A 14427-nucleotide genomic window follows, 5' to 3' on the forward strand; every position below is an offset into this window, starting at 1 on the left:
AAAAAAAAAAAAAAAAAAAAAAAAAAAAGGCTGGGGATGTAGCTCAGTGGTAGAACGCCCACGGGTTCAATTCCCTGTACAGCAAATGAGGGAAAAAAAACAGCAAGAGAAGATTAAATAGCATGATAATCTCCAAAGACAAATGGAATTCTTCCAAATGCATAAACATACAAAGCTCACTAGCATTAGTTGGTTGGCTTGTATCCCCTGCATCTCTTTTCTGTTTAAACAAATATTGATACACACACACACACACACACACATGCATGTGAAGTAAGACACACATACAGAAACATGCACAGAACATTAATACTACCTATGGTTTAATGGACTATTTAAAAGCAAACATGTGGGTGAACAATTGTGACTTCCTGAAGTGGCCCTGCTCTGGACTGTCCTGTATCATGTCCCTGCTTTTCTTTATGTATCCCTTAGCATAACAGCTGCCTTGACTAAGTTTTTCATTTTTACCTTCTGATGAGTGGCATGCTGGGTCTTCTTTTGCTCCGGGTGGTTTTTGAGCATCAGTCATGTTGTTAGTGTCTGTCATTCATGGTTTATGTGTGAAAAAGCAACAGTTGCTTATCCATTCTCCTGTCAATGAATATCGCAGGTTTGTTTCCAGGTTTCAACATGCATAAAGTTTCCATAAACATTTTTTTATCTGTCTCATAGTGCACATTTTGGAATATAGTTAGAAATGGAATTATGAATCATTGGCTAACTTCAGAAGAAAATGTTTTCTAAAATGATTATATTAATTTAATTTCCAGTGGCAGTGGTTAAAGTTCCTGTTGCTCCAAATCTTTGCCAAGACTCAGTATTCTGAGTCTTACTAAATTTTAGCTAATTTGGTTGTGTATAGGTGTATGTGTGGCTGCCATTTGTGCTGCACTGAATATCAATGATATTTAGCATCTTCATATATATATTGGCTATCTGAATGGCATAGATAGACCTTGCTTCATTTTTTCAGTCTTTATTGATGAGCATTTAGAACCTTCCCTTTTGTTTTATATTATGAACAACAATGAACCTCATTTTACATGTATTTTGTGACATTTATTTTGCATAATTATACAGCACTTTGGTAGGATAAATTATTTAATTCCATATGATAAATATATTGTAATAGTCATCATTATGTTATTTGCATATGCAAGGATTAGTGTAGCTTTATGGAAATTAATGTTTTGTACAGTCAACTAAACTTTTCTAAAGTCCTCTCGTGCAAAACCAAGAGAGAAAGAGAGTTAAAAAGAATTTCCTAAATTTTGCAAGTTGCTTGATAGTAAGTCACACGGTTTTGAAAGACTATCTTATATACAAAAAGTTACCGAGCCTCCTTTAGTGGTCTAATGCTGCACTACTCAAAGCATAATCCATGGACCAGCAACATGATGGAACACCCAGTTGTATATGCAGAAATTCAAGCCCTACACCTGCATACTAAGTTGGAATCTAGATTTAACAAGATCCCTGATGCCTGTTAAATTTGAGAAACAATGCCTTAATATATGATATGAAACAAGTGGAGATCATTCCCTAAAGAGATCATGTTCTATGGTGTTCTATGAATTTCCATGATCTTTACATGTAGAGGCTATAAAAATCCAGAATTGTGATTGCATTGGATGAGGGTTACTCATTGCAAAACTTTGAAAAGGCTGAAATAATATCAATACATTACTATGTGAAAAGCTCATTACTTTCAAAAAGCATAATAACTTTATTCTTCAAGTCTATGGATTAATCTCATAAAGTAGCAAAGGCAGAGATTATTGCAACTGTTGCACAGAGACTTAGAAAGTGTGAGTGGCTTCTCAGCTTCCCAGTCTCCCAACCTTGGTGGTCTTGCCGGGATGAATGTGGCTTTATAACTAATATTGGAAGAAGAGAAAGAAGTAAAAGTTGGGTAATCAATTCCAGTACCCCAAGTGGAGCTTTGGAAAAGTATGAGCAATCTAAGTTCAAACCTAACTCATATATATATATATATATATTTTTTTTTTTTTTACCGTGGTTTGTGTGGACTCAAAAGTGTTAGCTGAAATTTAATTTACTTCTTTTTCTTTCCCCTTTCCCTACCTACAGGTAGAATATCACAAGTAGAAAACCCAGAAGAGAAAGGAAGAGTGGGAAGAAGTGAGGGGAGGACAGACAACCCATAACATATACTAAACCTATTTCTTTGGAAATCTGTTTCTGATATATATCAGATAAAGTGTTCATTCTTGCTCACATGTTCTGCCCCTTTTATGTAATGAGCTGTGAATTTTGTTGGGTGCCAGGTCTGTGGGTGCTCATATACAAGACAGCTTAGAAATGTTAAGTGCTTCACTTGGCCAAATACAACTTGACCCAGCTGCCTCTTGGAGAAACTTTGTAATTGGCATTCCCATTCAAGTTCATAACTAGGCACATCACAGGGGCTGCTTCCTGGCTGTTCATCCTCAGTGTGATCTGTGTGGTCTAGTGCTCCATTGCATGGGGTGTGTAAGGAGGCCTATCCCTACAGGCAGGGGAAAGACCTGCACAGCCTGTTTTCAAAGCTTTCTCTCTTTTTTTCCCTCTGCATTCTCAGTTGCCAGGATCTTCAAACAGAGATTTCCATTCTCCAGGAGCAGATCTCTCATTTGCAGTTTGTGATTCACTCTCAGCATCAGAACCTGCGCAGCATCATCCAGGAGGTCAGGCTAATCGAGTGCATTTCTCTGGTAGATGGTATGTTTACAGCCTGAAGGCCAAATACGGGTAGCTTGCCATGGGGCTCTTCTCCCCAGTGATGTATGTTTTTGCTTTCTCATGCAACATGGCTCAGTTCTGAGTGTCTTCTGTTACAGACACTAACACCAGCACCTGCCATGTTCTCAATAAGGACCATTGGGAAATTGTGGTTTAACTGCTTTTTAGGTGTTCCATTGATGTTTGTGTAGGTGTTCTGAGTCAGATGCCGTGCACTGTTATTCAGAAGATTTTGTAAATTACTCATACTTTTCAAAAATAAGAAGTTGGGGCTGGGATTGTGGCTCAGCGGTAGAGCGATTGCCTAGCATGTGTGAGGCCCTGGGTTCGATCCTCAGCGCCACATAAAAATAAAATAAAGGTATTGTATCCAACTACAATCAAATAAACAAAATATTTTTTAAAAATAAGAAGTTATCTTTTTTAATAACCTTATAATTATAAATTCATTTAGAATGTGTTTTAGGGTAGGAACTAGCCTATTCTCTAGGAATACCCTGGCAGGAGAAAAAGAATAAGTAATAGTGTTAGCAACGGGTGATGGTGGACTGTATAAGACAGACTTCAAGATGTGTATATAAAACTGGACTTCTATTTCATGTTTTTATATATAGCATTTGTTTCCAGGAGTCCTCTTAAATAATCCCAGTGCTTTCTCGACACAGGTTAGCACTTGTATTCATTTGGCCATGGCTTCACCCAAAGGCCAGAAAGTTGAGTAGTGGGATTTGAGAGGGATCTTGGGGGTATCTCACACTCACATTTTACAGATGAGAAGACCAAGGCTCATAATGGTTCAGTGGTAGAGCTGATGGTAACAGAGTTGGCTTCAGAATCCACTGTGCCCTTTCTTGGGTGCTGTTCTGTACCTCACCACCCCATGTCCTGATTTTGCATGGCCTCTTGGCAAAGCAGGTCACATCTTCCTGCCACTGCTTGACAAGTTATCCCTTGGGGAGCCTCTGCACTCCCCGTGGGCCTCACCTTCAGTCTATCAGCAGGTGCATCTGCAGGAGGAGGTCATGAGTTTGCTGAGACCCCTGGGGAGACCAGTGCTCCTTTCCACAGGATGGGCTCCTGCTCAATTTGGTGTGAATAGGTTCCACAGAAGTTAAAATGTATAACAGCACCATCTGAGGACTTTTCTCTCCAGGTGCTAATTTGGCTTGCGATTTTCTGTAGCTTGCTGAGTCTGTTAATACTGGGAGATGTCATGCTTTTATTTGATGAGTGCCATTTGACCTCGGAAAGCCATATGATTTCTGACCCAGTGGTCTGACAAGATTTTTCCAATTGTGCCCCCTAATTCTTAGATGGAAGGATTAAAAAATAATTTAAAAGAACAAGATAAAAGAATAGAAAATCTGAAAGAAAAAGTCAGCATCCTTGAAGCCCAGGTAAGAAGGGAATCCGTGGTACAATTCAGCCTGAGAGTGCGTGTGTTTGTGTGTTTCATTGAGCTTGTGTGTTAGTGTGTGTCTATGGGCTTATGCATGACTGCATGTCTGTGTGACATTATATCTGAGTGTGTGTGTGTGTGGTTGCTTGTGACTGTGTGAGTGTCCACATGTCAGTGTGTGTGCTTGTGTGTACATACAGGTGTCTTCTTCTGAGCATATGCATATGAATGTTCTTTGCATAAGAAATTACATCTTTGGGAGGAATATTTATAATAATCATTATTAAATTACTAGTAAGTATTTAAACCATTTAATTGAATTATTAAATTGATAATAACATTATTATATATTAAATAATTGTTAAGCATCCACATTTTCAATTATACTTGATGTACTGACAAGACAGATGATGACCTTTCCACATGGCCTTGGATCTGAAGTTTGTTCAAGGCCACTCTTATGTAAATTCCACTCTAGCCAGATGGCCAGGCTTCCTGTCGCCTGCCTTTGTTCCCACACAGGTTTCTTTCCCAGCCTGAAATGTACTCCTTTCTCCTCTCTCTTCGTCCCTACTCATCCTGGTTCTCAAGCTTTGCCTCAGCGCTCACCCACTTCCAGAAACCTGTTGCAATTATCCACTTTTGCCTGTTGGAAAGCCCAGCACAATACTTTCTGATTTCCTGTGATAAGACATGCTTTTCTTCCCCTCCACTCCACTGGCCCCTCCTCTCCATCCCTTTTCTGGCATTCAGTGACAATCCTGGGCAGGTGGTGGCCCTATCCCAGAGGTAGTGCAGCCAAGCCCCGCCCAGGTTGGAGCACAGGCACAAGACCCACGGGCACCTCCACCTCCCCTGTGTCACCTCTTTGTCTGCATCAAGGGCTCATTTCCAACTGCCTGAACCCACGTACTTTTCCGACTTTATCCTTCAGTATTTTGATTTCCTGATGGATATACCATCTGCCAATATCGTCCTGTCCTGTGGAAGACAGAGATGCTCTGAATTCCACTGGAAACCTGCAGCATCTTTGGGAACTTTTCTCCTCCTCAGGATAGACCAGGAGGGAGCACCATGATTGCATCTTATTTCTGTAGGATTCCGTGCACATAAAGTTGTGGAGTATATCTGGCTCACTATATCTACTATATTGAAAGTAATTGAACTTTTACTCATTTCATTCATTTGTGCACATCACTAGTGGTGTAATTAGTTCTACAGGTATTGAGTGACTACTCTTAGCTAGGCACTGAATTCAGAAAAACAGTGTTGAAATAGAGAAATCATGAGACCCGCACTCTGGAGTTTATAACCAGTGAATGAAATTGAAACACCCACGAATTCTAGACTACATTCTTAGGTTGGAAACCGTTCAGTGGCCTACCAGCCTATTTTGGCTCCAATAAACTACTGCTTTAATTATTGTGCATCTGTGATCAATTTTAATTGGAGGGATTATTTTAGATCTGGTATCTTTCTCTGATCTTTCACTTCATTATGGTCCTGGGCTCTGGTCATACCTAATTAAGTGCCAAGTCTTCTCACAGAGTCAATGAATCAGTGGTGCTCCTGCTTCTAATCCAATTTTATGATCTTCAATTGTGTCTGTTCATATCATCCCCAAAGCAGATTTTATTGTCTTAAGTAAAATGGTAATTTATCCTACACACTGTACATTATTGATCCAATTGGCCTTTTGGTCTAATAGTAAGTGCAGGAAAAGATACATTTTCCAAGTGATAAAACCTGAGATTCAGAGAAGTTTAAAAAAAAAAAACTTGTTCAAAATCACTTAGCTAGCAGGTGGCAGAATCTGCATTTTAGTCTACTTGACTTTAAAACATATGACTCCTTTTCACACAATATCCTCTTATCAAATGAACATGTGCGCATGTGTGTGTATAATGTGTATCATGTGTGAAATATAATGGAAGTGGTTATTTAATATATATTTTGAAATGAGTAGTTATAACATTAAATTGGGATAACCATTATTTTATCCATTGTCACAGTTACTGTATTAAATATTTTCTATTTTATTCTTATTTTCATGACATGGAAGTAATTTTTTCTATTTTAGCAGTTTTATTTTTGTAACTCCCTCCAAATAGAAAATAAAATTGACTCATATCAAGTTCCTTAGAAAAACTTTTAAATACTTAGAAAAGTCTTTTAAACCTCTTTTAAATATCATCAGAAAATACTTAACTCTACCTAAATTATTTGCCTTCTTTCTCCTTTTCCATATCTTTCATCATCTTGATTTACAGTGCTGACATTCATCTTACATTTCATGCATTTCTAACTTCTTTTACTAATGATCTGTTCTTATGGGAGATTAAGTGTGCAAAAATTACGTTCTTTAGGAACCCTGTTTAGTAAACTTTCCTAGGATAAAGTCATAACAATGACAGACAAATTCTGGCCAGTGATTTGTAGTTTTATAAACAAATGATTTAATAAATCTCTGTCTTACTTAAAGGAAAAAGTAGAAACAGCTATGAATCAATAATAAATGCCTTAATCTGATAGGTGAAACAAGTCAACATGGAAACTGAAATAAATTAAAGACAGACATGATAACACATGATTTTATGTTGTTTGGAACTTGAGAAAGTGGGAGTTTATTTTGGAAAAAATCCAATTAGCTTCTACATAATTGTCTAGCCACAGAAGTATTTTCCATTTCTGGCTGTCATCACAATATTGTGTTTCCAATTGCTTCATAACTTGAATAGAGGGGGGTTTCCCTCAGCCACACACTGGGCCTATGATATGCCTGCCCTTGTTTGGAGGGTATGTTAGATTTATCTCCAATACATGAGGTGCGTCCTTATTATCAATTTATCAAATCTGAAGTATATTTCCTGGATGAGACTTAAATGCTTAACTCCTGAAATGATTTATGTATCCAGTGATGTTGTCTCTGTCTTTTAGTTATTACTCAATATATCCACGTATGTCGTTCTCACTTGAGGACTGAGAAGGGGCAAAATTCACAACTTACATCGATTCCTTCTTTCACTGGTTTTTTATTTCAGTTGCACTTTAGAATCACCTGTGGAATTTGAAAAATTCCTGAGCCCAGACAGCAACGAAATGAAGCAGAATCTCAGGGTGCAACTTGGGCTCCCATTGATTTTAATGCCCTCCTGGCAATTCCAAGACATAACCAAGACTGAAAACCCCTCTCAGTCCAGTGTTTCCCACACTTGAGCTGACCCCAGAAGCACCTGGTGAGCGTATGAACACATATTAGCAGGTGCCTGGGTTTCTGATTCAGCAGGTCTCTTGAGGTCTGAGGATCTGTCTTAACAGGTTCCTAGGTGATGTTGAAATTGATGTTCCCAGGATCACACTCTAGGAATCATCAGAAGTCATTTTCTTTCCCTCCTCACCCTTTTCATTTTGTTATTAAAGTCCAAGTTAAGATTCTGTGTATGAAAATGTTCCAAATTATTCTAGTCACACTAATTTCTATTTACTTCTTTTCTGTAGTCATTAAATGCCTACTGTTGTATGCTTCCTTGAATGGCTTTTATTTTACTTCTAGTTTAATATTCACATGCTTTCCCCACATGAATTTGTGGGGGCACCGTCCTGTAATCTCAGCATCTTGGGAGGCTGAGGCAGGAGGAGGTTGAGGCACTTAGCCTGGGTTTCAAGACCCTCAGCTGACAGTGCAGAGACTGGCAACTCACTCCTGGCCATTCACTTTCACTCTTTTGACTCTCACTCTCCAGATCTGTTCAGTGAAATTTCTCAGTTTTGTATTGTTGTGGAGAAATCACTGGCTCTGGATTGGGAAGACCCATCTTGACCCTGAACTTTGCCATGAATAGAATTTGGGCATTTAAAGGTTTTTATTTTTATTTATTTTATTTTTTTTAAGTACTGTGGACTGAAGCCAGGGGCACTGTACCACTGATATATATACCTTGCCTTATTTGTTTATTTAGACAGGGTCTTGCCAAGTTGCTGAGGCTAGCCTTGAACTTGGGATCCTCCTGCCTCAGCCTCCAGAGTCACTGCATGGGATTACAAGCATATTACTGCACCTGGCTCAGAAAAACCAAAGTTTTAGAACTCATTTTTTGTTGTTGTTGTTATATAAAAAAGTGGTAGTTAGACTAGAAAACTATAACTGACTTCAGACCTTGAAGCCTTAAAATTCATGCTAGGTACTGAACTAATCTCATTTCAAACCTGTGATGAAGAGGCTATTTTTATATGTATTATGCAGGTGAGGAAATTAGGCAGAAAGAGGTTAAGTAACCTAAATCAGGTTACACAGCTAGTGAAAGGCTGTGCTAGGATTTGTACCTGAGAACAGCTAACACTGTTATTAGCCATTCCGTTACCTCCTAGAATTATGAGAACACTTCCAGAATTGAAATATTATCATCATACAGTATTTGTTTCTTTGAAAAAAATGTATACAAAAAAATGTATACAGGCTGGACATGTATCACTTACCACTAGTATAGAGATGAGCAATCTGAAGCCTCCAGGAGCCACTGAGGCTAAGGGTGCCTTGAATGGCATAGTGAAGAAGAGATGGCACCTGTTCTCATGTGATAAAACTGAGAGTCAAGAGAAGTTAAAAAAATACAATCAAGAGCTTTTGTTCAGTTTTGTAGCAATGTTGTGTGTATCTTTAATAAGGTCCTTTAAGAAAGTTTTTATTTATTTGTCTGTATAAAAGAATCTGTAAATTCAAACATAGATAATTCAGCTGTTGCAAATCCGAGGCTAAGTCAGAATACTATATGTTGATCCCTTAAAAGAGTATTATGCACTTTTCAGGGCATATTTGTATCTTTGGAGATAAAAGTTAATGACCTTCAAATGGTTTGTTCCTGTGTTCTAATAGAATGATTGCAACAAACTTACTGCCAAGGAATGAGGCAGGTGTGTGTGGCAGGGTGAACAGAAGCATTGGGATATATCGAATAGGTGGGTTAATTATCTGATCTCAGCACTTTTTTTTTTTCAATTTTAGAATAAAGAACTAAAAACCAAGGTGGCACTTTGGTCTGAAACTCCTAGGACAAAAGTATGTAAGGCGGTGTCTACCAGGTAAGGTCTTTCTTTCCTCAGCCCCATCTTCACAACTGCTGTTAAACAGGATTGATTTTTAACCCCCTTGAGAAAGACTGCAGTCTAATACTTATGTAATCTTTTGTTTACTCTCTGTTTCTCTCTTCCTATTCAGAACTGTGTTAATCTTGTTCATCACTGAATCTTTGAAGCCTACCATATAATTATTTTCTGAATAAATGAATGAATACATTTAGGTACCCTCTCCCCGCTTTCTTACTTCCAACAAGCCTGATCTCGACTTTGATATTTTCTCCAAGCATTACAGATCATCTCCTACAATATCCTTCACTCCCTGTTGTTCATTTTTTATAACATTAGTGGACATTTTAATCATGAATTGTTCATACTTATTGAAATTTCCATATCGTCTCTCAAATTAATAGATGGCAAATATCACCAGGGCAGGTCTAACTATTGGTATATTTATTTTTTGTTGTTGTTTTTTATTGCTTAAAAAATAAGTATCTCCAACAAGTACCTATGAATAATCTCCAGTATTTCTCCTCTATTTCACTCTAGCTTCATTCCCTTCAAGGGCAATGAATAATCTCCAGTAATGACAATGATCCATGAAAGCCAAGGAAATAATGGTTGAAACCATCTAAGTCATGTCTAAATGCTTAATTTGTGTTGTTGTTGCCTGAATTTGAATGTGAATCTGGCTCAAATCTCATTTCCATAATCTCTAAGAGATGATCACTTAAAAGAAAACATAGCCTGTAATTACATGTATCATTTTTTAAAAGTGATTAAAAACTTCCTGTTTGAGCAGCTTTTGAATTTCCCAGTCCGTTCCCTCTAGGGCAGAATCTCATTTCTGAAACTCTTCAGCACAGTGCCCGAGGTGGAAAATCATACTCGCTGTGATTAGCATCAGTCTAGGAATTCAGACAGATTCATCTCTCCCTTTAAAACTTCCTGCAACAATGTTTCACTTTGCTAATGATGGATATAATTAGAGACTGGAGATGAAACCATTATGAATCAAGTCCTCTAAAATCTTTGGGCCTCCAGGTGCCAAATTCTCATCTTTTTGGCCACTAGCAATGCAACTTCCAAAAAAGAAGAAATTAAACCCCAGAGGTATTCAAGGAAGAGACAAGATGCCCACATTTCAGAAGCAGGGAGATTATTAGTCACTTCAGTGTAGGGAAAGAGGTGACAGCTTTGGAACAGGAGGGCAAGTATGACCTTCCAAAGGAAGGGAGGCTGATCAGTGTGCTGGTCTCTTCCAAGCAGATAGCATTTCCCAAGGGGGGCTAAGTATCATGGCGGCTCTCAACAGCTTTGCCCTTGAAGAGAATAAAGCTAGAGTGAAATAGAGGAGAAACAACTGGTTGCAACCATACTGTAGCCACCCCAGTATTTAATGTCTCAAATCTAGCTGCTACAGAAGGAGTGTGTCAGAGAAAATGGTTTTATTGGTCGATTTCTTAGTTTCAGATAGTTAATAGTTAAAGATCTACTTTTTAAATTTTAAATACTAGAATTGCACAGTGAGGAGAGAAGCTCAAGCTGTAAGAAGCCCCCAGAACTGCAACATTCTGAGGGAACACTTGGTTTGTGTTTGGTGCGCATCTCTCCTGAGTGGAAAGGCAGACACAGGCTCTGACTCTCTGGCTTCCCTTCACTCTCTTACTCTTGTCCTATCAAACCTAGCTGAATTTGCATAAGTCAAGTGCTTTCACAATGTGATTCTACTGTATCTTGGGAGAGTTGACTAGAACAGATCCATGATGACCATCTCTTGGATCAATGTAGTTCAGACTTGGCAACTTGGTGGGAGTGGAGGTGGGAGTGGTGGTGGTGCAGCCATTGGATCACTCGGGTTTCATGTGCTCTCCTTTGATACTCGTTTGATACTTTGGTCTTTTCTCCAGTGAAATGAAGACTGAAGGCACTTCCCCTTATGTGATGTTGATTAGACTACGGAAATGAACTTCTGGATAGAGATCCAGTTAAGAAGGACAATGTGGATCTCATTCTTTCCTCCACACGGTGTCTAAACATTCCTGTTAAAATAGCATAATGCAAGTATTTAAATGGGATTTATTATATATTGGTTGCTTTGGCAGAAGATGATATTCCAGAAAATCATGCACACATATACTTGAAGAAGGAACTCTTTCTTCAAAACTTGGTAAATAAACAAAGAGTCCAGGTCCCTCTAGGGCAGAATCTCATTTCTGAAACTCTTCAGCACAGTGCCCGAGGTGGAAAATCATACTTTCTTGGATGGAAGATGAATTCTGTTTAAACCTAAAAACAAAGAGAAAATCTGGATCTTGTTTCCAGATTTTTGCTAAAGGAACTCTTTCAAATTTGTCAGTTTTGACCTTTTGATAGTGGTTTTTATGTGTGTAAGCAGAGTGAATAGATGTATGAATAAATAGTCTATTTAAAGTTGACTTAGCTAATAAAAAATATCTTACTATGACATAAGTTTATCTCCTAACCTATTGTTAAAGAGCGAGTTGTTTCCTACTGAATTATGGACAAAGGAAAGAGTAGATTCTTCTAAGCTAATTTCCTAACCCATCCTGCCCACAGAAGTTGAGAATCATGGCTGCACTCATGCAAACATACTGATGCTCAGGAAAATACAATACACTGCAATTAAACGAGTAAGGAGAGACTTAGTTACCCTAAAGGGGAATTCTCTTTAAGACCTTCATCATCCACTGTGTATAACTCTCAACATTTTCTCAGGAAAATGTTTCCAACCTTTCAGTATGGAATGTGAAGTATCAGTATTATTTATTAATATTTAAAGGTATGTTCAAGTGATGTGAAGTATTTATAAATTCATGCAAGTACTGTAGTCCTCTAATGTTGCATTACTCTCTGTGTGGGTTTCATGCTTCCTGGTGTCCTTGCAAACATTTGTATTGTTTGCTAGTTTTTAAGGAAGTTATCTAATAAAATTTACGTCTTAGTTATCTTATGCTGGGGCAATTCTAAGCACTTTACCTGTTTTGATTCTTGTCGTTTTCTCTCAGACCCTCAGAAGCAGGTCATGTCATTATCCCTGTTTACAGAGAGATACTGAGAGTGGTTATGTAATTTCCCAACTGCTAATTGTGGACAAGGATTTGAACCTCTGACTTGGCTGTTGATGTTCATTCTGCCTGCTCACTTGGTGGTCTGAGATATTTCTCAGTAATAGAAATACCCCTCTTCTTGCTATGTATCAAACATGCAACTTCCGTGAGGGCTGTCTATCTACATTATCCTGTGGATGATGGTCAGAAACAACATTTACTGAGACAATCAATATTTCCTGAAGTGAGTTTGTCTTTTACTCGTTAGACTAACATCTAAAGAATTTAGGCAAACTTTTCTGCTGAGAACCTGCTTATTTATGTTTATTATTCATGATTTCATGAAGTATTTTTAGGGTATACAGAGAATCCACCTTTCCCTGAAATTCCTTTGATGCCCTTTTTACCTTAAGCATTATGTTAGATTTTAAAAACTTTGAGATTTCGAAATGAACTCATTTAAGTAACCAAACAGCCTTCATAATTTCTATTAGAACAATTTATTCTAAAGTAAAAAATGGAAAAACCCTCATGTGCTTTATTTTGACTTTGCTATACTCAGTTTTGAACATCAAAGTACAGTTGGATACAATACAGATGAGACCTGCTCTCCAGGTCCATTTTGAAATGGACTTTGAATTCCCTGAGAATACCAATCAGCAATTTCAGAAATCTCAAATTATTCAGACTCGTCAAAAACAAAGACATCTTTATAGTAGCATCAGTTTTATGCATCAGTTTTATCTTTCATTTGTCATATTTTGGTTATTTTTCATACCCTTATGGATTTAAAATTTATCATTCAAAATATTTTTTACGTAAACATTTCAAAACAGAAATGTTTCTTAAATAAACATTTCTGAACAATAAAACAGAAGAAATGGGGAATGAAATTCATTACTTTAAAAGTAAATTTCTGTACAGAAAATACAGGAGAAGAAATAGTAGTTCCGTTGTATTTTAAATAACTGCATTTCTAAATACAATAAATAATAAAATACATAAGAAGATCTGAGATGGGCCTAACGTTCATATTATGAAGTTGGGAATTTAGTTCTACTTTGATTACATATGTTGTTGCAAATCATTGCTAAGAAATGTGTAGATTAAAAATTAAAAAAAAGAAATGTGTAGATTAAATAATTAGTATATCTTTTGAACAATTGTTTATGTGCCATATGATAAAGAAGTCCAAATATATATAATGTAAATGTTGTATCATTTTATAATAAAATTATTATGGATTAATGTCTTTATTGGATCATAACAAAATCATCCACAAGAAATTGATTGTTTTTGTCAGTGAATAGAGTTCCTAAAATTTATCTGCTAATTTTTCCTGGTCCAAATTAACTGCAAAAAAATAAATTATTGTTTTTATTCTAAATTTTAAAACATAATAATTATAAAATTAAGAAGCACACACATACACCTTCTTCAATTCTTTCACTGTGAAACTCTCTACCTTTCCTCTGACCTGCAAATAAATACAGATTCCTTACCAATGTTACCCTAGGTTACCTATAGCCACCCAGAACTGGTAAGTCCTTATTTTTTTTTCTTCCTTGCTCCATCCCTTTCTTCTTCCACACCACCCCCCTTTTTGATGAAAAATATTAAGAAGGCAATAAAGATCTAAATAGTAATCTTTAATTGCTTGATTGATAAACTATATACATATGGAGTTCAAGACATAGTTCCTCAAAATATGGCACTTGGCATTTGAGAAAACAGCCAAGGCAGGAAGGCACTTGAGTTTCCACAGCACCCTTATTTGTAAGTACTCAAAACTAACCCAAACAAAACAAATGTCCACCAAGAGGTGAAGAGATCAACAAAACGTGGTTCAACTCAGGTTTAGAATGTAGCATGTGGATACAAAGGGCTAGGTCACAAACAAATATATGCAACAGAGACACTTCAAATCATTGTGTTAAATGAAAGTCTTCAGAGGGAAAAAGACATACTGTATGTTCCATGTGACAAGAAATGCAAATGATTCTATACCTAGAAGACCCAAAAGGGTCTACAAAAAAACTACTAGAACTAATAAATGAATTCAGCAAAGTGGCAGGATATAAAATCAACACGCATAAATCAAAGGCATTTCTGTATATCAGCGACAAAACTTCTGAAACG

The 14427-nt window shown here is 37.2% G+C and overlaps 1 protein-coding gene across 6 annotated transcripts in view; it reads left to right on the forward strand.

Annotated features, from left to right (window-relative positions):
* The window catches only part of Ccdc68 (coiled-coil domain containing 68), a 44391-nt gene extending 30855 nt beyond the window's left edge, over positions 1–13536 (forward strand). For 5 of the 6 annotated variants that reach the window (XM_048806190.1, XM_015482362.2, XM_015482361.2 and 2 more), the window contains exons 9-12: positions 2585–2690; positions 4059–4142; positions 9147–9223; positions 11128–13536. In XM_048806190.1, the coding sequence (XP_048662147.1) occupies positions 2585–2690; positions 4059–4142; positions 9147–9223; positions 11128–11185 (325 nt within the window). In that variant the 3' untranslated portion in view covers positions 11186–13536. Of the gene's footprint in view, positions 1–2584; positions 2725–4058; positions 4143–9146; positions 9224–11127 lie in introns of those variants that run through there. The other variant, XM_048806192.1, reaches the window with a different exon arrangement.
* Positions 13537–14427: the final 891 nt, after the last annotated feature.

This window comes from Marmota marmota, unplaced genomic scaffold (genome assembly GCF_001458135.2).
Source record: "Marmota marmota marmota unplaced genomic scaffold, marMar, whole genome shotgun sequence".
Classification (NCBI taxonomy): Eukaryota; Metazoa; Chordata; class Mammalia; order Rodentia; family Sciuridae; genus Marmota; species Marmota marmota.